The 21,474-nt window shown below is 40.6% G+C and overlaps 1 protein-coding gene across 1 annotated transcript in view; it reads left to right on the top strand.

The window, feature by feature from the left end:
• Window positions 1–12,151, top strand: part of snta1 (syntrophin, alpha 1) — a 26,273-nt gene extending 14,122 nt beyond the window's left edge. The window contains exons 3-8 of the mRNA XM_034533025.1: window positions 6,682–6,877; window positions 7,175–7,364; window positions 7,611–7,741; window positions 8,161–8,357; window positions 9,777–9,964; window positions 10,571–12,151. Coding sequence (XP_034388916.1) covers window positions 6,682–6,877; window positions 7,175–7,364; window positions 7,611–7,741; window positions 8,161–8,357; window positions 9,777–9,964; window positions 10,571–10,663 — 995 coding nt within the window. The 3' untranslated portion in view covers window positions 10,664–12,151. The remainder of the gene's footprint in view (window positions 1–6,681; window positions 6,878–7,174; window positions 7,365–7,610; window positions 7,742–8,160; window positions 8,358–9,776; window positions 9,965–10,570) is intronic.
• Window positions 12,152–21,474: the final 9,323 nt, after the last annotated feature.

The following is a 21,474-nucleotide window of genomic DNA, read 5'->3' as shown; positions in this document are numbered from 1 at the left end:
TAACCGGACATTTCTCTATCAAAAATCCGTTTGATACAGATTTTATTAGCCCTGTCTGGCACAGTGTGACATGCAATAAACGTACGCCGCACTCCAAAGGCAACCTTAAACATGACAAGATCATGTGGTATTCTTGGTTCTGCGTGATCGTTGGCTCTCGTGTTGGTCGCTGTCGTCCGCAGCAGGAGAATCTGGTCCTTTTTCTCTTCTGAGTCTGACCCGCAGGATTAATACATTTCTCATGCTGTCCCCAAACATTGCTTGGATGGCTTGTCATGCTGCATCGTTAGTCACTGGTGTGTCCTCTGCCATAGTGGCTCTGTTTATTTTTGGCTTTGCTGTCGTCTAATGAAATGTGTCCATTAAACGATTTTGCAGCAGTATTTGTTGCCGAAAAGACTTTTCTCATAACTGGAAGACCAATTTAAAGTTATGGATTGGACAAACCCTTTTTAGATAGATAGATAGATAGATTTTTTTGCTTCTTCCTCTTTCTCTCAATTTGACCTGTCTGTCAAATGTAATTGCTAGTTGAGAAGTGGATCTGCATGTGGTAATAATTCCGCGTGGACCCTGTGAAATCAAACACGGATGTTTCACTGATTGGCCCGTGCACAATTCATCTCCACACGCTCGACTTGACTGTGATCTGATTCTCAACTAGCTTCTGTTCGCTCAAAATTCATATTGATGAATGAAAGGATGTCGGTGGAGATATATAAATGTATGAACCGCACCAGTGTTGATGCTGGAGCCGCACAGTTACGCCGATGACATGCATGTACTTATCAGCTAATTAAAAGTTTCTGTCTCGCGCTCCTGTGACAGTCTAATTATTACTTTGAAAATAAACCTTCCCCTTGTAGCCTGACTGAATTTCTCCAGTTTCACACGACCTATTTTGTTCTCAAGGCCTCACTTTGCTCTCTTCTCTGCAGCTCTGAGAGATCGAAGTGAATTATTTAAAAGTGAAAGGATCACGGCCTTCTTTTAATTTCAGATGTATCATTATCTAGTTGGAGAATTGTTTTGTAGAGCCGTTCGGTGCAGAGCGCCAGTCCATGTGGTCTGGTTTTAATTGCCGACTAAATGAAATTCCATTCGATTTGGTCTTTCAGTTAACCTTCACTGATCTCATTTGGAGATGAAAATGTCTTTATGCTTACATTTCTTTTTCTTTTTTGCCTGAGATAAATGAAGTTGTCATTTTAGTTTTTACATGTTCCAGTGTGGAGTAGTTGACATAAAAATAGTTAGATTTTCTTTTTCTTCCTAGTTCCATTTCACCATTATTAAACATTGGACGTCAACACACACTGTGTGTGTCCGCAGTGATGGAGGGCCAGTAGGGTGTGTGTGTGTGTGTGTGTGTGTGGCTCCTCATGTTTCCTTTACGCTCACCTAGACATGTTGATGTCATGGCTCTTTCTTTTCCTGGTTGAAAAACCTTCGACATAGGATACACATCCACCACACAAGCAGATGTGTGCTGTTAAATCCCACCCAGCTGGCGCTTCAATTCTTTCAGGTACAACGATCACAAATGGAGCCCTCGCTCTGGAAAGTCAAACTTTCTTTTTGCTTTGTTGCTGCCAGTTATTCTCAGTATCTGTCTTGTGGAGTGTTTGTGTGTACGGTAACGGAGACATGAGCACACACAGTATCACATGCTTTGTTTTGCAATGTTGCAAACTGGTTGCCGCTACATATTACTCTCTGGAAAACTGTGGATGGAAACAGTTCATGTGCACATGTTCTCCTCAAGTCTGGGTTGCGCTCTACAGTCCTGCAGTGAGACCTCAAACCCTCTGGACACAAAGCACGGTTCCTTTTCCTTTTGGAGCTACTGGCCCGTGAGGACATTGCGCTCGGACTCAGCGAGGGGAATGGATTAACTCGAAATAACACAGCTTTATTAAATCACAAGCCTGTCTAAGGCCCTCTCTTCCCTCTGTGGCGTCAAGTTTGCTTAACAGGCCCCCTCTGAACCCCGCTGCCCTGGTTCGGGGCCCCCGATAAATTGGTGGCCCGGTCTTTGTGCCACTCTCTCACTTCATTACAGGCTCAGTCTCCACTGAACCGATTCACAGTATTGTGCACGTAGGGAATGGAGGATGGGGGTGTTGTAGGCACGAGAGAGTGTGTATGGAGACATTATTCACAATAAATACACACAAACCCCCCCAAAAAGACGATTGTTCAGCAATATTAAAAACTGCTGATCTAACAGCCAACTCTAAATTTATTTGACTGAATTTGCAACGTTCCTACTTAAGATTTCAGATACAATTTCACATAATAACCCACGAGCATTATGCATCTTTCAAGTGTACTTCGTGTAACTTTTCAGGGACATTTTATAAACTATTTCAGTTTTCTTCCAAAGCCCATCGCTATTTAAAACTGTGAATCGCATGTTAACGACTTTAATTTCTGTCATCACGAAGAAAACAAACTGTAAATGAGGTTCATTTACCGTTTAGTATCACGCCGAGCATAAACCTAACCTATGAATGGAAAATGTAGTTTCTTCGCATTTCAGGCAGGAAACCGGTCTTCGGACAAAGAAAAACCAAAGTTGTGAGTGGAGACGTCTGCGGCTCAACCTTTCTTTCACTCTCGTCCTCTACCAGATCCTCAAGTTTCCTTCACTGTTACTGAATTAAGACAATTAACTTCTCCTGACACACCATGCAAAGTAATCAAATACTGTATGTGCTCTATATATATGTACTGTATGTGAATTGGCCTACGAGTCTGATTCGGTGTGCTCTGCCTTCTCTCAGCCTCCCCCATACCATACCTTGGCATGTATCCATGGCTTTAATGAGATGGGCTCAAGGAACAATGAACTTCTCTAAATCATTCAGAACAGGAGAAATCGTTGGCACACTGGCGAACACATAAACGCATCATTTATTAACCGTACATGATCTCACAGAAAGGCGGCTCGGACGAACACCTTTTTTTTTTTTTTTTTAGAAATCTTTATTTGTGCATGTACACGCATGCCTCAAAACAGACATAAACACCACCCAAGGATTTGGTCAGAATTTCTCTGCGCTATTGAGCCTGACTGATAATACATTTTTAAGGCTGATGTGGATATTTGTAACATAAACAAACATTGACAAACGTAAGGATTCCTTAAAGCTGCTTTGATTAGTATGTTGTACATATCGGCCACCATCGGCCGTTATCATCATCCATGCTGTTATGTCTGTCGGGCTCGACTCTACACACACAAACACACACACACACACTCCTTTTTCTCATGCATACATTTGTTTACAAAATCTTAAATCTAATATAAGCAACATCTTTCTAATATTTACTTGCGTCCTTTTTTTGCACCATCTCCATCTCAAGACCATATAAATCCTAAGTTTCTCCACCATCTCATTTATGATTGACAGCCGTTTTTAAGTGGACTCACAGGACCTTGATTTTTCTTTTACCTCGTTTGACCCCCGATGTACTGAATGAAAACAGCGAGTGTTCCGTTATTTATGATGTTGTTTTGGACGTCTTTCCTCGTTGGTGGTGTAACATTGGGACATTCTTCGCCTGACATGGTTTACAGAGCCAACAGCAGGCTTCTGAGGTCGCTGACTGGCCAGTGACATTCCAGCCGCTCCCACGGTAACCAGTGGCAGGGGGTTATTCAGCTGTAGCGCATTGTTTCCCTAGTCATGATAATGACCGCCAACGGCATCAACTCACTGGTTTTCTGAGTAGACACCTGTAGAAGCAATTATTAAACCATCAGAGAGTGTGTGTGTGTGTGTGTGTGTGTGTGTGTGTGTGTGTGTGTGTGTGTGTGTGTGTGTGTGTGCGCCAATCAACACTGTAAAGAGAACATTTAAAGAGGAAAAAAAGGGTTTTCAAACCACAGTTAAGTGAATTGTGTCAAAACTGAATTGGCTGAAAATGTCTGGTCAGGGTTTGTGAGGTTCAATGTAAAGACTTTAGAAGGAAAAGCTTAGTGGCAGAAGAAGCAAAGAAACTCCTCACACACACACACACACACACACACACGGCACAAAAGTAGTTTTGCTGGCTGCCAGATAAGCTAAAGTAATAACAGTGCCATCTCAGCTAATTTTAGCTCTGTATTGAATGTGCCGCCACTGGTATTCATGGCGACATTTCTGTCTGAGCTTAACCGTATGTTCGGTCTCTCTGTGTTGCCTGTCTCACTCTTTCTTATTCTCTCAATCTCTTTTTATTCCTGTGTCACTCTTTCCCATTTTGTTGGTTCCTTTCCACCTCCCCCTCAATTCTCCATCCCTCCTCTCCTTGTGGGGGGACACCACTAATGCATGAGATTTATAATCTTCACATCGCGTTTTCAGAGAAAAGTAAAGCCTCTTTCCAAAAGGAAATTCATCCTTACACTTGCTATGATTGTTGTTCCACCCCCCCCCCCCCCCCCCCCCCCCAGCCTATTTTGTTCTGCAGTTTGTGCATAAAACACAAACATAAACTCAGTCTTGCATAGTAATGAAAAATTACCATTGAGAAAACACTCTTTACTTGCCAAAAAGTGCTTTTTTTTCACACTTAAACTGTTATTAAGTGTGATGCTAGTTGCATCACAGACATTCTAATCACCAACAGATCTCTGAAGTCTTAGTTTTCCTATTTAGGACCACGCAACATTTCTGCATCATTTTGAACACAGTGCTCACATGTGAGTACATGTAGTTACTTTAAAAGCACACCGTTTCATGACGTTCTTCCATTTGACATTTGCTACATGTAGTATTAGGACCAATTATGGTCGACTGTAGCTTTTCAACATACTTAGGATTTTTAAACTGGCAGATTGGACTGAAATGTGAAATTGCTTTCGCAAGAAACGGCTGGAGATTGACGCAGACATTTTGAAAGCCGCTGGTCCACCGTGCCGCGGACGAGAAAAAAAAAACAAGGGAGCAATCGCAACAGCAGATGCAGATCGTGTGAGCTTTGCATTCGTCGTGACCTTTTGAACAGGCTCACCGTTACACTTTTGCACGACAGAGTCCGACGGGGTGAAAGCTAAAAGCCATAACTTTAAAAAACCAGCTGGAGCAGTGAAGATTTAATGTCAGTGTGTTCGCGGTGCTCAGAGCTCTGACTCAAAGGAATTTCAGACGGAGCCTTATGTAACTTTTTGACCCTCTCTTTTAAACAGAGTAACTCTGACACCTCCTGATGGAAGTGAATAATGAAAGTCCGAGCGCAATGTTTGGAGTGACGTATGAAAACCACAAACGAGAAGGAGCCACGACAGTTATATGATGTACGGCTTGATGTTTCATTAGACTGGGTGTACGGCTGCCGGCCCGACTGGGGTGGAAGCCCCCTCTCTCTCACTGCCGGTGTCCTGTGCTGTGACTCTTCGGCTTGCCCTCTGGCTACATGCCTCTTGTCCTGTGCGAGAAGAGCACTCCACACTCCCCCAGTGAAACCAGAGCTCTGCCTTCAGCCGTCGGCCTCATGCATTGCCATGTCCTGTGGGCTATTTTTACTCCCGCAGTGGCTACTTCTGCCAAACCCATACCACAGCGTGCTGGACTGGAGGTGTGTGTGTGTGTGTGTGTGTGTGTGTGTGTTGCGAGTATAAAAACAGATGTGAGCAGAAAAGAGCTGGGCAATGTGCCAAAAGAAGACAATGTTATTCTAATGATTGTGGGTCTCAATATTGTAGTTATGGGAAAACGACACAAAAGGCTGTACTTTGTATAACTTGGAAAGTAATTACAGTTCAAATTTTCTAATTGGGGTCCTTTTTTTTTAGATATTGAATCTGGTCATTTAAGGTGGAACAAAATATGAAGTGTGGGACGACAATTTTGTAAATATGAAGCTCTTGTAAATACTTGGGTAACAATTTGTCAAATTACACACTAGTTGTGAAATAATATAGGGCCAGTTATGTGGAAACAAACCAAGAAGAGCAGACATATTCTGTTAACACTTATTTCTTTTAAAATTTCCCATGGGAAAAATGGCGTGGCGACTGAAAAGTGTGAATTCCATCCTGCAGCGTGGTTCTGTGCTCTGAAACCACCCGATCCCTCTACTTGAGGGATGAGGGACATTGTGGCACATTTTACTTGGACTCAAGGTTAGACTGATTTAGAATTTGGTGGTCAAAGGTCACTGTGATGGCTCAATAATTCATATGCTAAATATGACATATATGGTTGTATGTCCCTACATGTGCCCTCGATGGACTGGCGGCCTGTCCAGGGTGTCCCCTGCCTTCGCCCTATGTCAGCTGGGATAGGCTCCAGCGCCCCCGCGACCCTAATGAGGATAAGCGGTATTGAAAATGGATGGATGGATGGATATATATATATATATATATATATATATATAAGGATGTTTTGGACAGACAGAGACATAAAACTGCGAGGTGGTAATTCTAGTTTTAGGAGGATTGAAGCATAGATTTCCCATGTTGGTGTTTTTCTTCTGAGAAATCTGAAGTGACAGAGAATTCTCTCCAATTTAACATATTTCTTCTTTTTTTTTCACCCTGTAAAGTGCTGCTACAGCTCTCGACTCATCTCCGACCCCGGAGGCTCTATGTTCACATCCCAAATTCCTTTTTCTCTGTCCTCCTCTGTACCTCTTCTGCCCATCCGCTTTATCTAATCCTCTTCCTCTCATACTCTCTCCGTGTTTCAGTGAAGTACATCAAGGAGATGTCGGCTTTCTTTAAAAACTCTGGGTCCCCCGGGGCCGCCCTCCCCTGGGACTCTCCCCCCTCCACACCTCAGAGGGGCACTGAACTCTTCCCTGCTGAGGGGAAGGAGCCCTGCAGCATCCCGCTGAAGATGTGCCAGGTGTCACGAAAACAATGCCCCCCGGACACGGAGAACAGGTACAGCATGCTGGAAGTTTGAAGCCAGTTTTGATCCCTACATACATTAATTCACATATTCCTTTTTTAGGAAAAGTAAATCGGACGGATCGCAGCCTTCAAAATAGCAATTCGGCTGAGAGAATATTGTAAAAGGGACTTCTTACCCCCATCTTCTTCCCACATTCTCTTTGTTGATATCTGAAACTACCACTTCACCCTGAAGCGTTTCTCTTTTCTAAAAATGCCCCTTTTCTCCATTTTGTATTCATTTTTGTTGCTCGTTTCCCTCTCTCCCCCTCACATCTCATCTGCCAGGTATTTCGAGGTGATTTCATCCAGCAGAAAGAACTCCGTGTTCCTGCGGGCAAAAGACCCGGCCATGGCTCAGTCCTGGTACAACGGCATCCTGGCCGGCGCTGCCAACCTTCTCCCCCGAGTTAGGGAGGAGATGAAGAGCATGCAGCTTGGCATGGAGGTCAAACATCTGGGCTGGATTACAGAGCAGGTGTGCAAGAATGCAGATGTACATGGTACCTGCCCTGTTTGTGTTTTATGCTTTTCTCCCGGTTCATATTTTATTCTTCTGGGTTAAAGTCGCTCTCTCACGCCATACGCTTCAATCCTATGCTAAAGTCCACTCATGGTTTTGTAACAACCAGATCCTTTATTCATATATGCAGCCTACTGATGTCCCTAGGGGCGTTACTGTCAGAAATGTGAGTGACTTTAACTGATTTCTTCAAATGTGCAGGTGACCCAGGGTCCAGAGAAACCGGTGCTGGCCATGCTGACCGACAGAGACCTGCTCCTGTATCCCTCTTTGCCTGAAAGCAAAGAGAGCCTCGGCAGCCCCACCAAGAGTCACCCGCTCATTGCTACCAGGTTCTGACACACAAATGCATGCATCCACACACAGCTCACACTGTCCTCAGGATTTATTAAGGCAGTGAGCACACGTAACATGTTTGGCATTTAATAAACCTCCACCCTGAAGCAGCCCAGAATTGAGAAAAGCGGCCTTTTTGGGCTTGTTTTGGCCCCGTCGGGCGAGCACTAGCTCACTCACTTTTTCCATAACTGGACTATTGCACATTCTGCGTCACATTCATTTGGAAAACATTAGTGGAACCACAGCCTATGACTCATGTGTTTTTCCTCCCCTTCTTTCTCTCCTGTGCACTCCACATCGCACTCTTCTCTCTGTAGCACATCGGCATGCACGCCCCTTCATTTGCTCTCATTGGTTCATCCTTCTCTATGAATCTTAATTACCCCTCTTTCTCCCCCACGTTCCCGTTCAGACTGGTCCACTCCGGACCAGGGAAAAGTTCCCCTCTCCTGGACTCCGACCTCTCATTTGGCCTGCGTTCAGGCACTAAGCAAGGCGTGGAGACCCATGTGTTCAGGGTGGACTCTGCCAAGGAGCTGTCCACCTGGACTCATCTGCTGGTGGAGGGTTGCCATGATGCTGCTGAGCTCATCAAGGAGGTCACCACGGGTACGGATGCAGGGATTTGTTTGACTCACAGCTCCATCTTCACTCTTTCTACACAGTTCCTTCTGCCTATGAGTCTGAAAAACTCAAATGTTGTTCTATATGACGCAACCAAGGTCCAAGGTCACCCTCTTCTTATGGCACTACACGTTTCTTTTGGTAGATTCACTAAATGTTAAGTGACACATGATGACAGGCATATCGGTTATATAATATAGTGCATAAGAAAGACTTGAGGTGTAGTGTAGGCTAGTGCCGGCTGGTTTACAATGAGTATTAGAAACGGAAGTAAATAATTGTGTAAGCATTAAATGTATTTAAACGATACTTGTAGCAACAGTTCATTTGATCAAAAAAAAATATATACAAAAATATATACATATATTATATAAATAAATAAATATATATATATATATATATATATATATATATATATATATATTATAATTTTTTTTCTCTATGAAATCCACCCCAAAGAGAATGCATGCTTACTTTACACCAACAAAAAGTTCTCTCCTACAAGACACAATCGATCTAACCATGAATAAACACAACACAACACAAACACAACACTGCTGTCACTCTAAAATTGATTGACAAGCCTTTCACACTGACACATGTTTAAAAAAAACAAAACAAGTTGTTTAAGATGTGTTTGTCATGCACTAAAACATGTCGGTTATTTTCAATTCAAATCTGCTGGCAATCAAAAATGCTCAAAGAGCTCAAATCTATGTAACTCGAACAATTACTGCTCGGGCACAAGACGGGCTTTCTATTCAACAGACACACAAACGTGTCCCCACATAAAAGGGGCCTGGATTAGGAGGGACAATGAATTGGTTCTTGCACAAGGATTTAAGGACTGTAGTCGTTAGCTAAGTGTCCTCAATCTCTGGGGATTTCTTCTGGCTGCATGTTTGTGAAAGACTTGAACTGGGTTTTTAATAATAAATGTGTGGAGAGCAAGTCCAGCTGTACAGATATGGCGTCTTATACTTTAGCTCCTTTCACTTCTATGATTCAGACTTCTTCTGTAAACTTAGGGAGACAAACATCAGGTCAGTGCAGCGTCGTAATGATGTTACATTGCCCTCTGCTGGTAGCATGAGGTGGTGCAGAAACCTTCAGCCTAAAACCTAAAATGATCTAATTTTAGAATCAGAATTAGGAGGCCGATTGTCTTTTTCTTAACAATAACCATTGTTTGAATGCTATTGTTATCCTTTCAGTCTCGCATGCACAGGATACAGCCAATAATTCTGGGCTCTGTATCAACACTCGAGTCCAACACAGAGAAATATGCAATATAAATCTCGATTTTATTTCTCAAGAAGTACAGCTGTGTGCTGTAAAAGCATGACCTTACCTTCCCTTTGTCCGCTTCTGTGTGAGCCGTGTTTTTCTTTTCTACCCCTGCAGCCTGCAGTTGGAATGGGAAGGAGTGCACCCTGGGAGTCCACATTGATGAGGGTTTCACACTATTCACAGAAGAGATGGGTGTCAGGAAAAGTATTCTGCTTCAGCAGCCCTTCGAGCGCCTGAGAATGTCCTCGGATGATGGAGTTCGCATGATGTTCCTCGACTTTGGAGGCCCCGACGCCGAAATTGTAAGTTACTGTTTTCCATTCAACTCGCTCAGTGTATCGCACTTCTAATATTGTTGCATTATAACCATACATGCATACATATGAGCTGTTGTATTTAATGTCAAAGTTAGCTTGAATTGTTGTTATCACAGTCGTGGAGAGTGTTTGCCATAAATATCTTAACAGATGTCTTCACTTTAGAGCGCTGTCACAATGCCACTGGATTTCTTTGAATGATTATACAAACAAAGTTTTCACACAATAATCTAAACACATGATCCACTCGGTAGCCTTTTGCAGAAATTTCAGTCGCATTTCATGGCCCTCATTGGTAACTGGAGATTGCTCTGAGACCACGATATGTGGTTGAAAGCTCCAGGAAAAATAGTCACTACTATTCCCAAGGTCAAGTTGTTAAAATCACAATTACTGACAATTTACTGATGTTGAAAATATGTTTTAACAGTATTTAAATACATCAAATGTAATTGAACCAAACCATATTTTCACATTTAGAACTTTTGTTTCTAAATGTCATTTCCTTTCTACATTTTAATTTCTTTCTTTCTCTTTCATATTTCCTGCACTCCTGCACTCTTATCTCTTCTTTTTTTTTTTTTTCTCCAGCAACTGGACCTCCATTCTTGCCCCAAGACCATCGTCTTCATCATCCACTCTTTCCTGTCTGCCAAGGTCAAGCGTCTGGGCCTCCTGGCATGATAATGGTCAACCATCTGGAACATCAACAATAGGAATATTCATTAAAACACGCAGCCAGAAGACTCTGAAACGCCAGAGGATGCAGCCCAGGAAAAGGTGCTGACTCCCCACTTTCTTTCAGTCCTCCTCAGCCTCTGAGACGGTCATCTCTGGTCGGGCTCCTGTTGCTCCTTCTTGGGGAATGAATAGAAGACTGGTGGACCTTTGTTGAACTTTGTAGTTTTACGGTAGAGAGAGTTTTCACATTATGGCGCAAAGTCAGCAACCGCTTAGGGGATCTGACATCTGTCAAATCCTTTATGGTGGGTCATAACACTTTATGATGGCATACTGTGTGAAATGACAGCCTGCCTCTTAATGTTTCTAAGCTTGAAATCCCAACCATTTCATGTTTTCTGCGCCATTGTTAAGTTCCGTTTTGTTTCATGAGTCCCAGCAGGCCTTTGTACTGAGCATCCTTTCATCTTTCAATCGTTGCTTTATACGTCATAACAATACGTTATTTCACAAATGTCCTGATTGATGTTGGACAATCTTTTGTTTCTTTTTTTATTTTATTTTTAAACAAAGGCAGCTTTAGTTGAGTGACAGAATGACATGGCTGATCACTACATGATCAATAATCTGAACTGAACAATGTACACAACTATAACCATTTGTATGTGAATGTTTAAGTTGCCTTATCCTTGAATTTTCATGAAAAAAAAAAAGCTACATAACTTTTTACTTAAAATATAATTTTTGTTGCAGCTCAACAACTTTTTATTTTATTCTCCTCTCGGTCTCTTTTGGTCCCTATTTTAAATGTGCTCATCCATGGCCTAACAAAAAGAAGTGACTAACACAGTATATTCTAAAAAGGTTTTAGCTTAACCAGTGAATGAGATAAGAACGTGTAATTATCCTAACAAGAAAAGACACCTTCCTTGAATCTGGATGGCCAGAATCAGACATTATGACCCATGTGAAGTACAAAATAAAAGCTCTTGTGTTTTTAGAGTTTACCGACAAAGGTTGTTTCATAATCATGATGGATGATAAACGTTTGGCTCAAAGAGTGCCGCTCCAGCTAAACTTCCTATCCTGTATGATTAAGTACAATACAAGTACAGAGTTTTATAGTACAGTTTCTTTTTTTCCTTCCATTTTTCATGATTTAAGAGAGAGGACAAATAGTCTTCATCAGAAAGCACTGATAGTCTATTTTCTACACAAATTGTCCTCATTTAAATGTTATTTTATCATATAAAAGATGTTGAGTTGTTTACATCACAGTGTGTTTTTTCATTAAATGTGTGTCGACTGAACATCAACAACTTGGGGCCTTCTCTCTGTGTCCAACACTAAACAGACTTGTATTAATATATATTTCAGAACTAAAACCTGTTTGCTTTCAAGAATAAAATGTATTGTATATTCTTATTTAAACAAAGGTGTGCCTTGCAGGGTTGTTTGTATATAAACATGTAATAAACTTTGTTAACTTTTTATTGTTTACTTTACTTTGCTTTATTGATGCGTATTAATGTCACTCCTGATTATTTTATTCCTTTCATTTGCGTCTATAAAGACGAAGGCTCAACTGAAAACACACATATACACTTAGTCATTTTTTGTCCTGTAATGTAGTTTAAATATGAAACTGAAAATCCTTTTGAATTTGTTTTACAGCTTACCGATTTAAAGGTAAGTAGGTTTTGGCGGCATCTAGTGGTGAGTTTGCAGATTTCAACCACTTGAAAGGCCCATCATTTCCTCCAATAAATCCCCCCTAAATTCTACTAATGTTAAAAGCTGCACTGATAAACATTGTTTACGGTATTGCAGATCAAATAAGGTCAGAGTTTTCAGTTTATTCTGCACTGCCACCTGTGGTCCAATAAATAATGGATTAAAGCGCCTGCCGAGGCCTCGGGGGACAAACACACAAACCTAACCCCATGTCACTATCCAGAAGGATTTGTTTGAAGATGTATTTGGATTTACTACTTGCCATCATCAAAGAAAATCCAAATTCGGTCAAAGGTGGAAGTCTTTGTGGAGTTGACACGTGTCTTCAGCACACATCATATTCATACATGTTTATTAATGTTTGAATCGCCTGATGATTCTCAAAAGTGAAAAGAAGAAAAGTATTACAAGGTGTGAAATCTACTTTTGGGACTGAATCCTGAAAAAAAGATTGAATAAGTGTCTATCTATTTATCTATCTATTTATTTATCTATCTATCTGTCTATATATTTATTTATCTGTCTATCTATTTATTTATCTGTCGATCTATCTATCAAATCTATCTGTCTATCTATCTATCAAATCTATCTGTCTTTCTATCTATCTATCTGTCTATCTATCTAATCTATTTATCTGTCTCTATTATCTATATCTATCTAATCTATTTATGTATCTATCTATCTGTCGATCTATTTATCTATCTGACTATCTATTTATCTGTCTCTATTTATGTATCTATCTGTCTGTCTAGCTGTCTATCTGTCTGTCTGACTGTCTGCTGTAATAGCACTCTCAAACAGCCTTGTGGAGTCCTTTTTAACTCCGTCCTAATGCACTTCTCATATTCAGCTGCAAGTTTTGATGTCAAATCTCAGGGTCTTTAACGATGTCATGCTTCAGACTTGCAGATCTAGTCTTTCATTTAACAGTCCCGGTTGGTGGTCTGACAGATTTATTAAGTCCAGACAGATCCGTAGAATGGGAAGAGCAGAGATGATGATGACGAGGACGATGATGGGATGCTTAAGTCAGCGGGGTGTGTGATGGAGACGGTTAGGCCTGCTGCTAGCCATTGTAAAAGGAGCAAGCAAACAGAACCCTCTTATATGCTTTTACTGCCATGAGGCCGGGTTATCAGTGAGGCGCAGATGCTGTGTGTTGCCGTGCAAAGTGTGAGTCCGTGTGCGTGCATCTGCTTTTCAAACACGCGCGTGCATTTGCATGCGTGTGCCCGAACACCAAAATGGATGTGGGAGAGTCTGGCAATAACAAACTGTGACTTGTACATCAGCCCGTCAAATCAGAATAGAGTGTTCACATTTGATCATATCTTCTCTCTCCTTTCTCCCCTTTGAGCCCCCCGCTCCTCTTGTTGAGATGTTACCATGGTAACGGCAGGCAGCTCTCAGATTGGCTGCGTCCATCTCTTCCCCTGAACTATGGTTTCGCTGCCCGAAATTGCCAATCAGCCTCTCAGATTCGCTGGAGAGGAGGAGGAGATTGTGTGAATATATTTTGATTAACAAAAATGGAAGGGCACTTAGGACGGAGAGGAAGGGGGAGAAAATTTACGGAAAATATGATAGTAAGGACAAGATCTCGGAGAAAATGTTGCAGTGCATATGCACTCTGCAATCCCTTCTTTTGTGTTGAAGCCCGGAGAGCAAACACGATCACACAAAAAGAGAAGGAATATTGACTATACATAGGGTTGAGTAGGCAATGTTAATACTTTGCCTATCAGACTCTACGGTCTTTGTTTGAATTTCAACAATAACCAGGGATATTGTGTGAATGCAGACATAACATAATGGAAAGACTGGAGATGATGAGACAAGTCAGGGCTGATTAAGGTTATGCACACTACTGTGTTGTTGATTTGTTTGAGCCCAGATCGCAGGATAATGCAAAACAGACTTTTCAGATAGGCCCATACGTAAATAAATATATATTTTTCTTTACCCCTGTGACAAAATTGGAAAACTATTGTTCTTTGGACGGTGGAGGAAAGTATTCCTGAATGTAGAAAACATACTTTGGCAAGTGATTGGCAAAAATCAGCTGTGAAAATAAATAATATCAGAACAAAACAGCATTGAATAAGTAGTACATTCTTCTTGTTTGCTGCACTACAACCAAAACAATTATTATTGCACTGCAGCTCCTGCATGCAGTCAATAAAATGTGGCCTCTCTCTCTCTCTCTCTCTCTCTCTCTCTCTCTCTCTCTCTCTCTCTCGCTCTCTCTCTCTCTCTCTCTCCTGTAGACCTTTCCCAATTCCAGGCTGATGACTAATTAATGTTTTATGTCCTAAATGGTTTATGGCTTTAGTAAAAATAGTCTGAGGTTCGCTCAGTGTTTTTAGAAGTTAAACCAATTACAATCTGTCCTTTTTACAAATTCTCTTCCTCTTTTTAATCATTTGTGTCAAATTATTTTTTAGAGGAATGAATTAAACAACAATTAGCAGTTGTTATTTATTTAAATGGCACGTAATGAGAGTGGATATGTCTTTTTTTCAGAATGAAAACATCAAAATGCACTCTTAAATAATTGTCCTGGGATGGCACAGACCCAGCGTGTCCATTTGGCATCATTTCCACATTTTATTACTCTGTTAAAAATCCATCAAGTGAAGCATCATTTTTTCTCAAATGAACAGCGACTATCAGTTCAGGTGTTGATCACAATCACGAGTCCAGCTACTATTCTGTCAGTGTCTCCGCCACTTCCTGTGTGAAGTCACACTCGTCATTATAGTCACGATAATCATCGTCATTATGAAAGATGAGCATCTTGTCCTGCAGGTCTGACTGAATCACCACACAGGCTTTTTTTTACAATGCTGTGCATAATAATCATTTAAAAAGCGTGTGGATGCCAATTTCCTCAAACTTTAAAAGCTCCAACATTTGGCTTTATAAACTCCTGGGTCTGTGCATCTGAGATAAGTGCTGCAAAATACTTCACTTGAGTATTACTGTTGTATGCTTCTTTAGACTTGTGCTTTACTACATTTATTTGGCATTTCTGGTAACTAGAATCCTTACTATTTCAGATTTTAAAACATACTGTATGGTAATCTTTATGATTAAAATAACCAACAATATACAGTGGTTAAAACTATCTCCAATTTGACTAGCTCCACTAAAAAATTCTATTTACACAGTAATGCAATAGTATAAAATGTAATATAATGTATACACTGCAGGGTATGTTCTATGAAGTACATTCTTCTGATAATACAAAGGTATGACGGTAAATATATTACATGCTGGAGGGTTTATACTGAATTGTATTTCTACCTTTTCGAGTAAGCTTTGAGCAGCCAACTTTTCATTATTATTTTTTACACAGAACCGCACACGCAGGTTTTAATACAACTGACAAACAGATGAAACAACAACATCCAGTCCAACCCTCTCGATGCTTTGCAGTTCACTTAAACTCGACAGTCACCGTCTGCATTTCATCATTCTGTAAGAGCATTTATAAACAAAATCAATATTTCTTACACTAAAAGATTGTATGAAAAGGAAACACACTGTTTAATAGAAACTAACTCGAGGACGGTCTGAGTTGCTGTCTTGGCACATTGACAAACAACTAAGGGTCTAAATACTTCTTCCACTATTGCCTAATAGTAAGAGAAATGCATTGTATCATTTTCCCACACAGGCTGTATATGACATGGCTGTATATGACATGGCACATGGCTGTATATGACATGGTACATGGCTGTATATGACATGGCTGTATATGATATGGCTGTATATGATATGGCTGTATATGACATGGCTGTATATGACATGGCTGTATATGATATGGCTGTATATGACATGGCTGTATATGACATGGCTGTATATGACATGGCTGTATATGATATGGCTGTATATGACATGGCTGTATATGACATGGCTGTATATGATATGGCTGTATATGATATGACTGTATATGACATGGCTGTATATGATATGGCTGTATATGATATGACTGTATATGACATGGCTGTATATGATATGGCTGTATATGATATGGCTGTATATGACATGGCTGTATATGATATGGCTGTATATGATATGACTGTATATGACATGGCTGTATATGACATGGCACATGGCTGTATATGACATGGCTGTATATAACATGGCTATATATGACATGGATGTATATGACATGCAGATGCAGCAGCAAGCTGTGGATCGTATCCTGCAGTGTGTATCATAGCAGACAGGTGGCAGTAGATTATTGAAGGAGGAGAGGTCTGGCTGGTTTTAATGCACGGTCAGAAACAGTAGGGGTCTCTGTCTCTCCATACAGAGGAATCACAAAGAGAGCGTTATTGTTGAGTGAGGGGCGAGAGAGAGAGAGAGAGAGAGAGAGAGAGAGAGAGAGAGAGAGAGAGAGAGAGAGAGAGAGAGAGAGCATTTAAGCTTTGATTGGTCCTGACCTAATTCAGAACAGGACATCCCACAATATTCAATGCTCTATTTCTAGTTTTTTTCTTTTTTTCTTCTTCTGCCACTTAACACAAAAAGGACTAGAGAGAGGAAAGAGGCCAAGAGATTAATACTAAAGCTCGAGCTGAGCAATTCATATTCCAATTGGAGGAGCATGTTATCTATTTTCTCACACTCATTCATTGTGCGTCTCTTCCTGAGAGGCATTGGAATCAAAGCAGGATTCAACAGGAATCAAACGGGGACTTTCACGGAAACGAACAATGGCGACAACAGTCAGTCGAGGTAGAACGTTTCAACCTTGTGGAGAATCCAAAGGAATCAACTGCGCAATCACTTTCGCATCAACTCCTCAATAACCATGTCAAATATGTACAGAGGGATGGGGTGAAGCTAAAGCTGAGTCCTGTGTCATTGGAAAGTCATTCATCCAAGCTTAATCAATCTAGGTTGTTTGATTCAATTCAAACTGCCTCACAGGCACAAGAAGAGAGGGAGAAAAAGGAAGAAAATGAGAGTTGAGCTGAGCTGACTCTTTCTAACTCTGACGAGGCTTCTCTCCATCTCTTGTCTCATTCATTTCACCCCCTTTTTCTTTCATTCTCTCTATCGTTCTCTCCTCCTCCTAGAGGCAGGAATTATTGCTACTCATTTCATGCTACGGCATGGCTTGGATTTGTTTTTTTTTCACCGGTATTTTTTTAAATATTGTTATTACTACTGTATGTCTTAAAGACCGGGTTAGGTGTTATTAAATATGCCAAAGCGAATTGTATTTTCGCTCAAGTAAGCTCCTTGGAAATATTCCATCAGGGCACCCTTTTATTCTTTCCAAATGTAGTTATGAATTTTAAAGTAGACTTGTATTACTGGAGGAGAGAGGTGTGTGATCAGAATACTGAGCAAAGCCCAGATTGGAATTCCTTGTTCTTGGAGCATTGAAAGGAGATCGTAGCTGTCAACAGGAGGGGTAAAAAAAAGAAGGACAAAATTGGGCCATAGGGGGCTAATATTGGCAGCTGGTGACAATGAGCACACTTAAGTTTTTTTTTTTTATCTTCGTTTGTTTGAGGCAATGGAAATTGACCAGATTGCTTTCAGAAAGGTGTTACATCAAAACATTGCAGAAAATGAGTCCATAATAAAATAGTACATTTTCTTTGCCTAACAGGCTTCTAGGGTAGAAATGTTTTTTTTCATAGCAACACCATCATATAGACATTCAGATCCACCACCACCACCACCCCCATCCTGCCTTCATTTTTTGGTATTCATGAGCATATGCTCCTGTGTGAAGTCCCCTGTCAATAAATATGCACAGTCTTAATTGTTCCCATCGTAATTAGACTGCAGTTCTGTTCTTTTTGGCTCAGGTGTATGTTGAATCTCTTTCTTTTGTTTGTGGTTTGGCACCTCTGATGATTTCCATGACAATCATTTGAGTGAGCAAGGAAGCGAGAAAAAGGGGAGAGAGAGAGAGAGGTAGAGAGAGAGAGAGAGATAGAGAGAAAGAGAGAGAGAGAGAGAGAGAAGGTGAGAAACAGTTGCTGGAATAAAGCCTCATCTCAATCTGAATAGCTTATTAATAGAGCTGGTCCCAGGCAAACAGATGGCAGCTGCCAAAAACAAACACAGAAATCACAGAAATGAAAACCCTAATTCAATTAGGTGAGATGCATTCCTCGCAGCAGCAGTTATTGAGCAGTTTCCATTAATTTGATGATCCATTTAAAAAAAAAAGGGAAACATATTAAAGAGCTTTTTCCAGAATGTTCTCCTCTGTTTATTATCTGTGGTTGACAAGCGGAGAAAGAAGAGGCCACGAGCTGCGTGTATGTGGGTGTGAGAGGAAAACAGGATTTAAGTCATTACTGGCTCACGGTTAACAAATGCAATTAAAGTTACTAATGAATGATACAATTGCGGTGTGTATAATATGAATGTATGGCTCACAGTAAAGGAGTCCACTAAATCAGTGAGTTGGTATTGGCCTGTTTATATATTAGCATGGGCTGCACGGTGGTGTAGTGGCTAGCACTGTCGCCTCACAGCAAGAGGGCCGTGGGTTCGATTCCCGGTCGGAGCGGTCCTTCTGTGTGGAGTTTGCATGTTCTCCCCGTGGCAGCGCGGGTTCTCTCCGGGCTCTCCGGCTTCCTCCCACAGTCCAAAGACATGCTGCAGGTTAATTGATCTCTAAATTGCCCATAGGTGTGAATGTGAGAGTGAATGGTTGTATGTCCCTACATGTGCCCTCGATGGACTGGCGGCCTGTCCAGGGTGTCCCCTGCCTTCGCCCTATGTCAGCTGGGATAGGCTCCAGCGCCCCCGCGACCCTAATGAGGATAAGCGGTATTGAAGATGGATGGATGGATATATTAGCATATTACCATTTATATGAGAGAGAAGAGAAAAAAATCAAAAGGTTGTTGGAGCTTGTGAGTGATGCTGAGGTTTATGAATCTCCGTGTCTTCATCTCCGGGAATTGTGTCTCTCATAATCTAGGACTACCGGATGGAAATTACATTTCAGATATTCACGGTCCCCTGAGGATAGATCCTACTCTCTTCGGTGATGCCAAAGATGTTTTTTATGTTGTTTAACTGTTACTTAATTAACACACTTATTTCAAGCCCAAACATGATGAACCAATCTGTTGATTCTTGTTGATGCAAAACTAGCTAACATGGGCTAGCATGCTGATGGTGAGCATTTTATTTTATAACAATGTAATGGTTAGCATGCCAGCATATCGACGTTACCATTTAGCTCAAAGAGCTAGCATGGCTGTATCATAGCATCGTCTCGTTTTGATACTAATTGTACAATTTAGCAAACAACCTTGTTTAACGTAACATTTCAATTCTTATTCTCGACCGTGATTCTTACAGCAACAATAGAAAACAAATATATGAATGTGATATTACCAAAATAAGCTATTTCTGGTGATAGAATAACATTTTTAAACATTCCAGATACGTTAATTAAAAATGTGTACTCACTATACTGATAAGATAATAGGAATATTATTTGCTGCAGCAATTTTGTTGTTTATAAAATTTGCATAGTTGCATCTGCAGTAGCGTTCAACATTCCCACAGATAAGGTTGAATTGGCAACGGCGGAGCCAAAACATTCTGTAGAATTTGAGTTTCAAGGTTTCTTTAACATACTTCATCCCCAATCTGAACTTCTGACCTGTTCACATTGCTGCTGTCCTTCTCCATGTCAAGTCAGCTCATCACTGACAAAGTTATCCGGGTGCTGACAAGATTCATAGAACGAATGCACAACGAGTTCAATGCGTTTAACTGAGAACTAATATTTATTTGTAAAACCCACACGTCACCGTGCGGCCCTTCATCAGAGTTCGTGTGACCTGGATTTCTCTGCCAACGCCCGGGACGATCCTTTAAATTGAGTCCCAAGTTAGAATTCAATTCACATTTTCACCTTCTCCAAACCTTTTAAGTCAATTTCTTTAAAACCAGGGAGACTGATTGAAAACACCTTGGAGTGACAGAAAGCATTATGACTTGGAAGAGAGACAAAAAGAGAAAAAACTCAAGAAATACCAGGTAAAGATTGTGTTGCATTTGATTCTGATGAATGCAGAAGCACTGCAAATTAAAGAAACAATATGATTGGGTAAAAGAGGAGAAATACTTGACATACCAGGTGTCAAACATAATGGAGCTCACAGAGACTAAAAGTGAGAATGTTCTCACTCTAACTTACTTTGAGTTAGCGCTCAAATGAACTATTATATTATGTATGCCAAAAATGTGACAATATTATTAAAACGGAAAAGAAATCAGCCATTAGAGTTCATTAGAGTCTTGGCTGGTTTGCGATGTCATGTGGAGTTCATTCCACCTGAGATGTAAAAACCTCAGGAAACGGATTCTACTGCATAGCTGCCTAACACAAGTTTGCATTTGTATAGTACTTAGGTGGAAATAACTTATTGATTTAATTTTTGCTGAGTAAATTCAATGGGATATAAAGTTTATCTTGGAAAATAAGTGGAACAAAGTTAATAAGAGCTTTACAGTGGAGGGCAAAGCCAAAGATTTAGTGAGCATTTACCAGTGGTTAGCATCTTAGCTTAGCTTTGCACACTGACCCCATAAGCACATGACAATACAGCTGGCACAAAAATGTAACAATTTATTAGGCGTGAAGAATGTTTACTGCAATTTGCATCAAAATAATTTGAAATTCCTCTTGGACAAACTGTTTATTTATAGTCAAAGAAGAACATACTCTAGGTAAACGTGTTCAGGATCAGGCTGTTGTAGCTACTAGCCACTGCTAGTGTTCTCATTTTTCAGTTTTTTTCTTCAATAGGTTCAGTATTTTTACAAGCGGGGTAGCATAAGCAGTGGTGTATAAACTACCCAAAACAAAGGAATAGCACACTCTGCTCTATTGCAGAAGACAAGCAGAAATTCTCATATATAGTATTATGAGCGCTAATGTTAGCTTGCTAACAGCCCTCATATCTTTCTATTTACTTGACAAAATTCTGTTTCATTTTTGGTGTTGGCATGTCTGAACCATTTTTAAATGGTCTTTGGTTTGTATGTTGTCAATAGAAGGATTTGCACTGAACTAATAT

This window comes from Cyclopterus lumpus, chromosome 5, assembly GCF_009769545.1.
Source record: "Cyclopterus lumpus isolate fCycLum1 chromosome 5, fCycLum1.pri, whole genome shotgun sequence".
In the NCBI taxonomy this organism is placed as follows: domain Eukaryota; kingdom Metazoa; phylum Chordata; class Actinopteri; order Perciformes; family Cyclopteridae; genus Cyclopterus; species Cyclopterus lumpus.
Note: the sequence above shows the minus strand (reverse complement) of the source record. Positions and strands in the feature narration are given on the sequence as shown.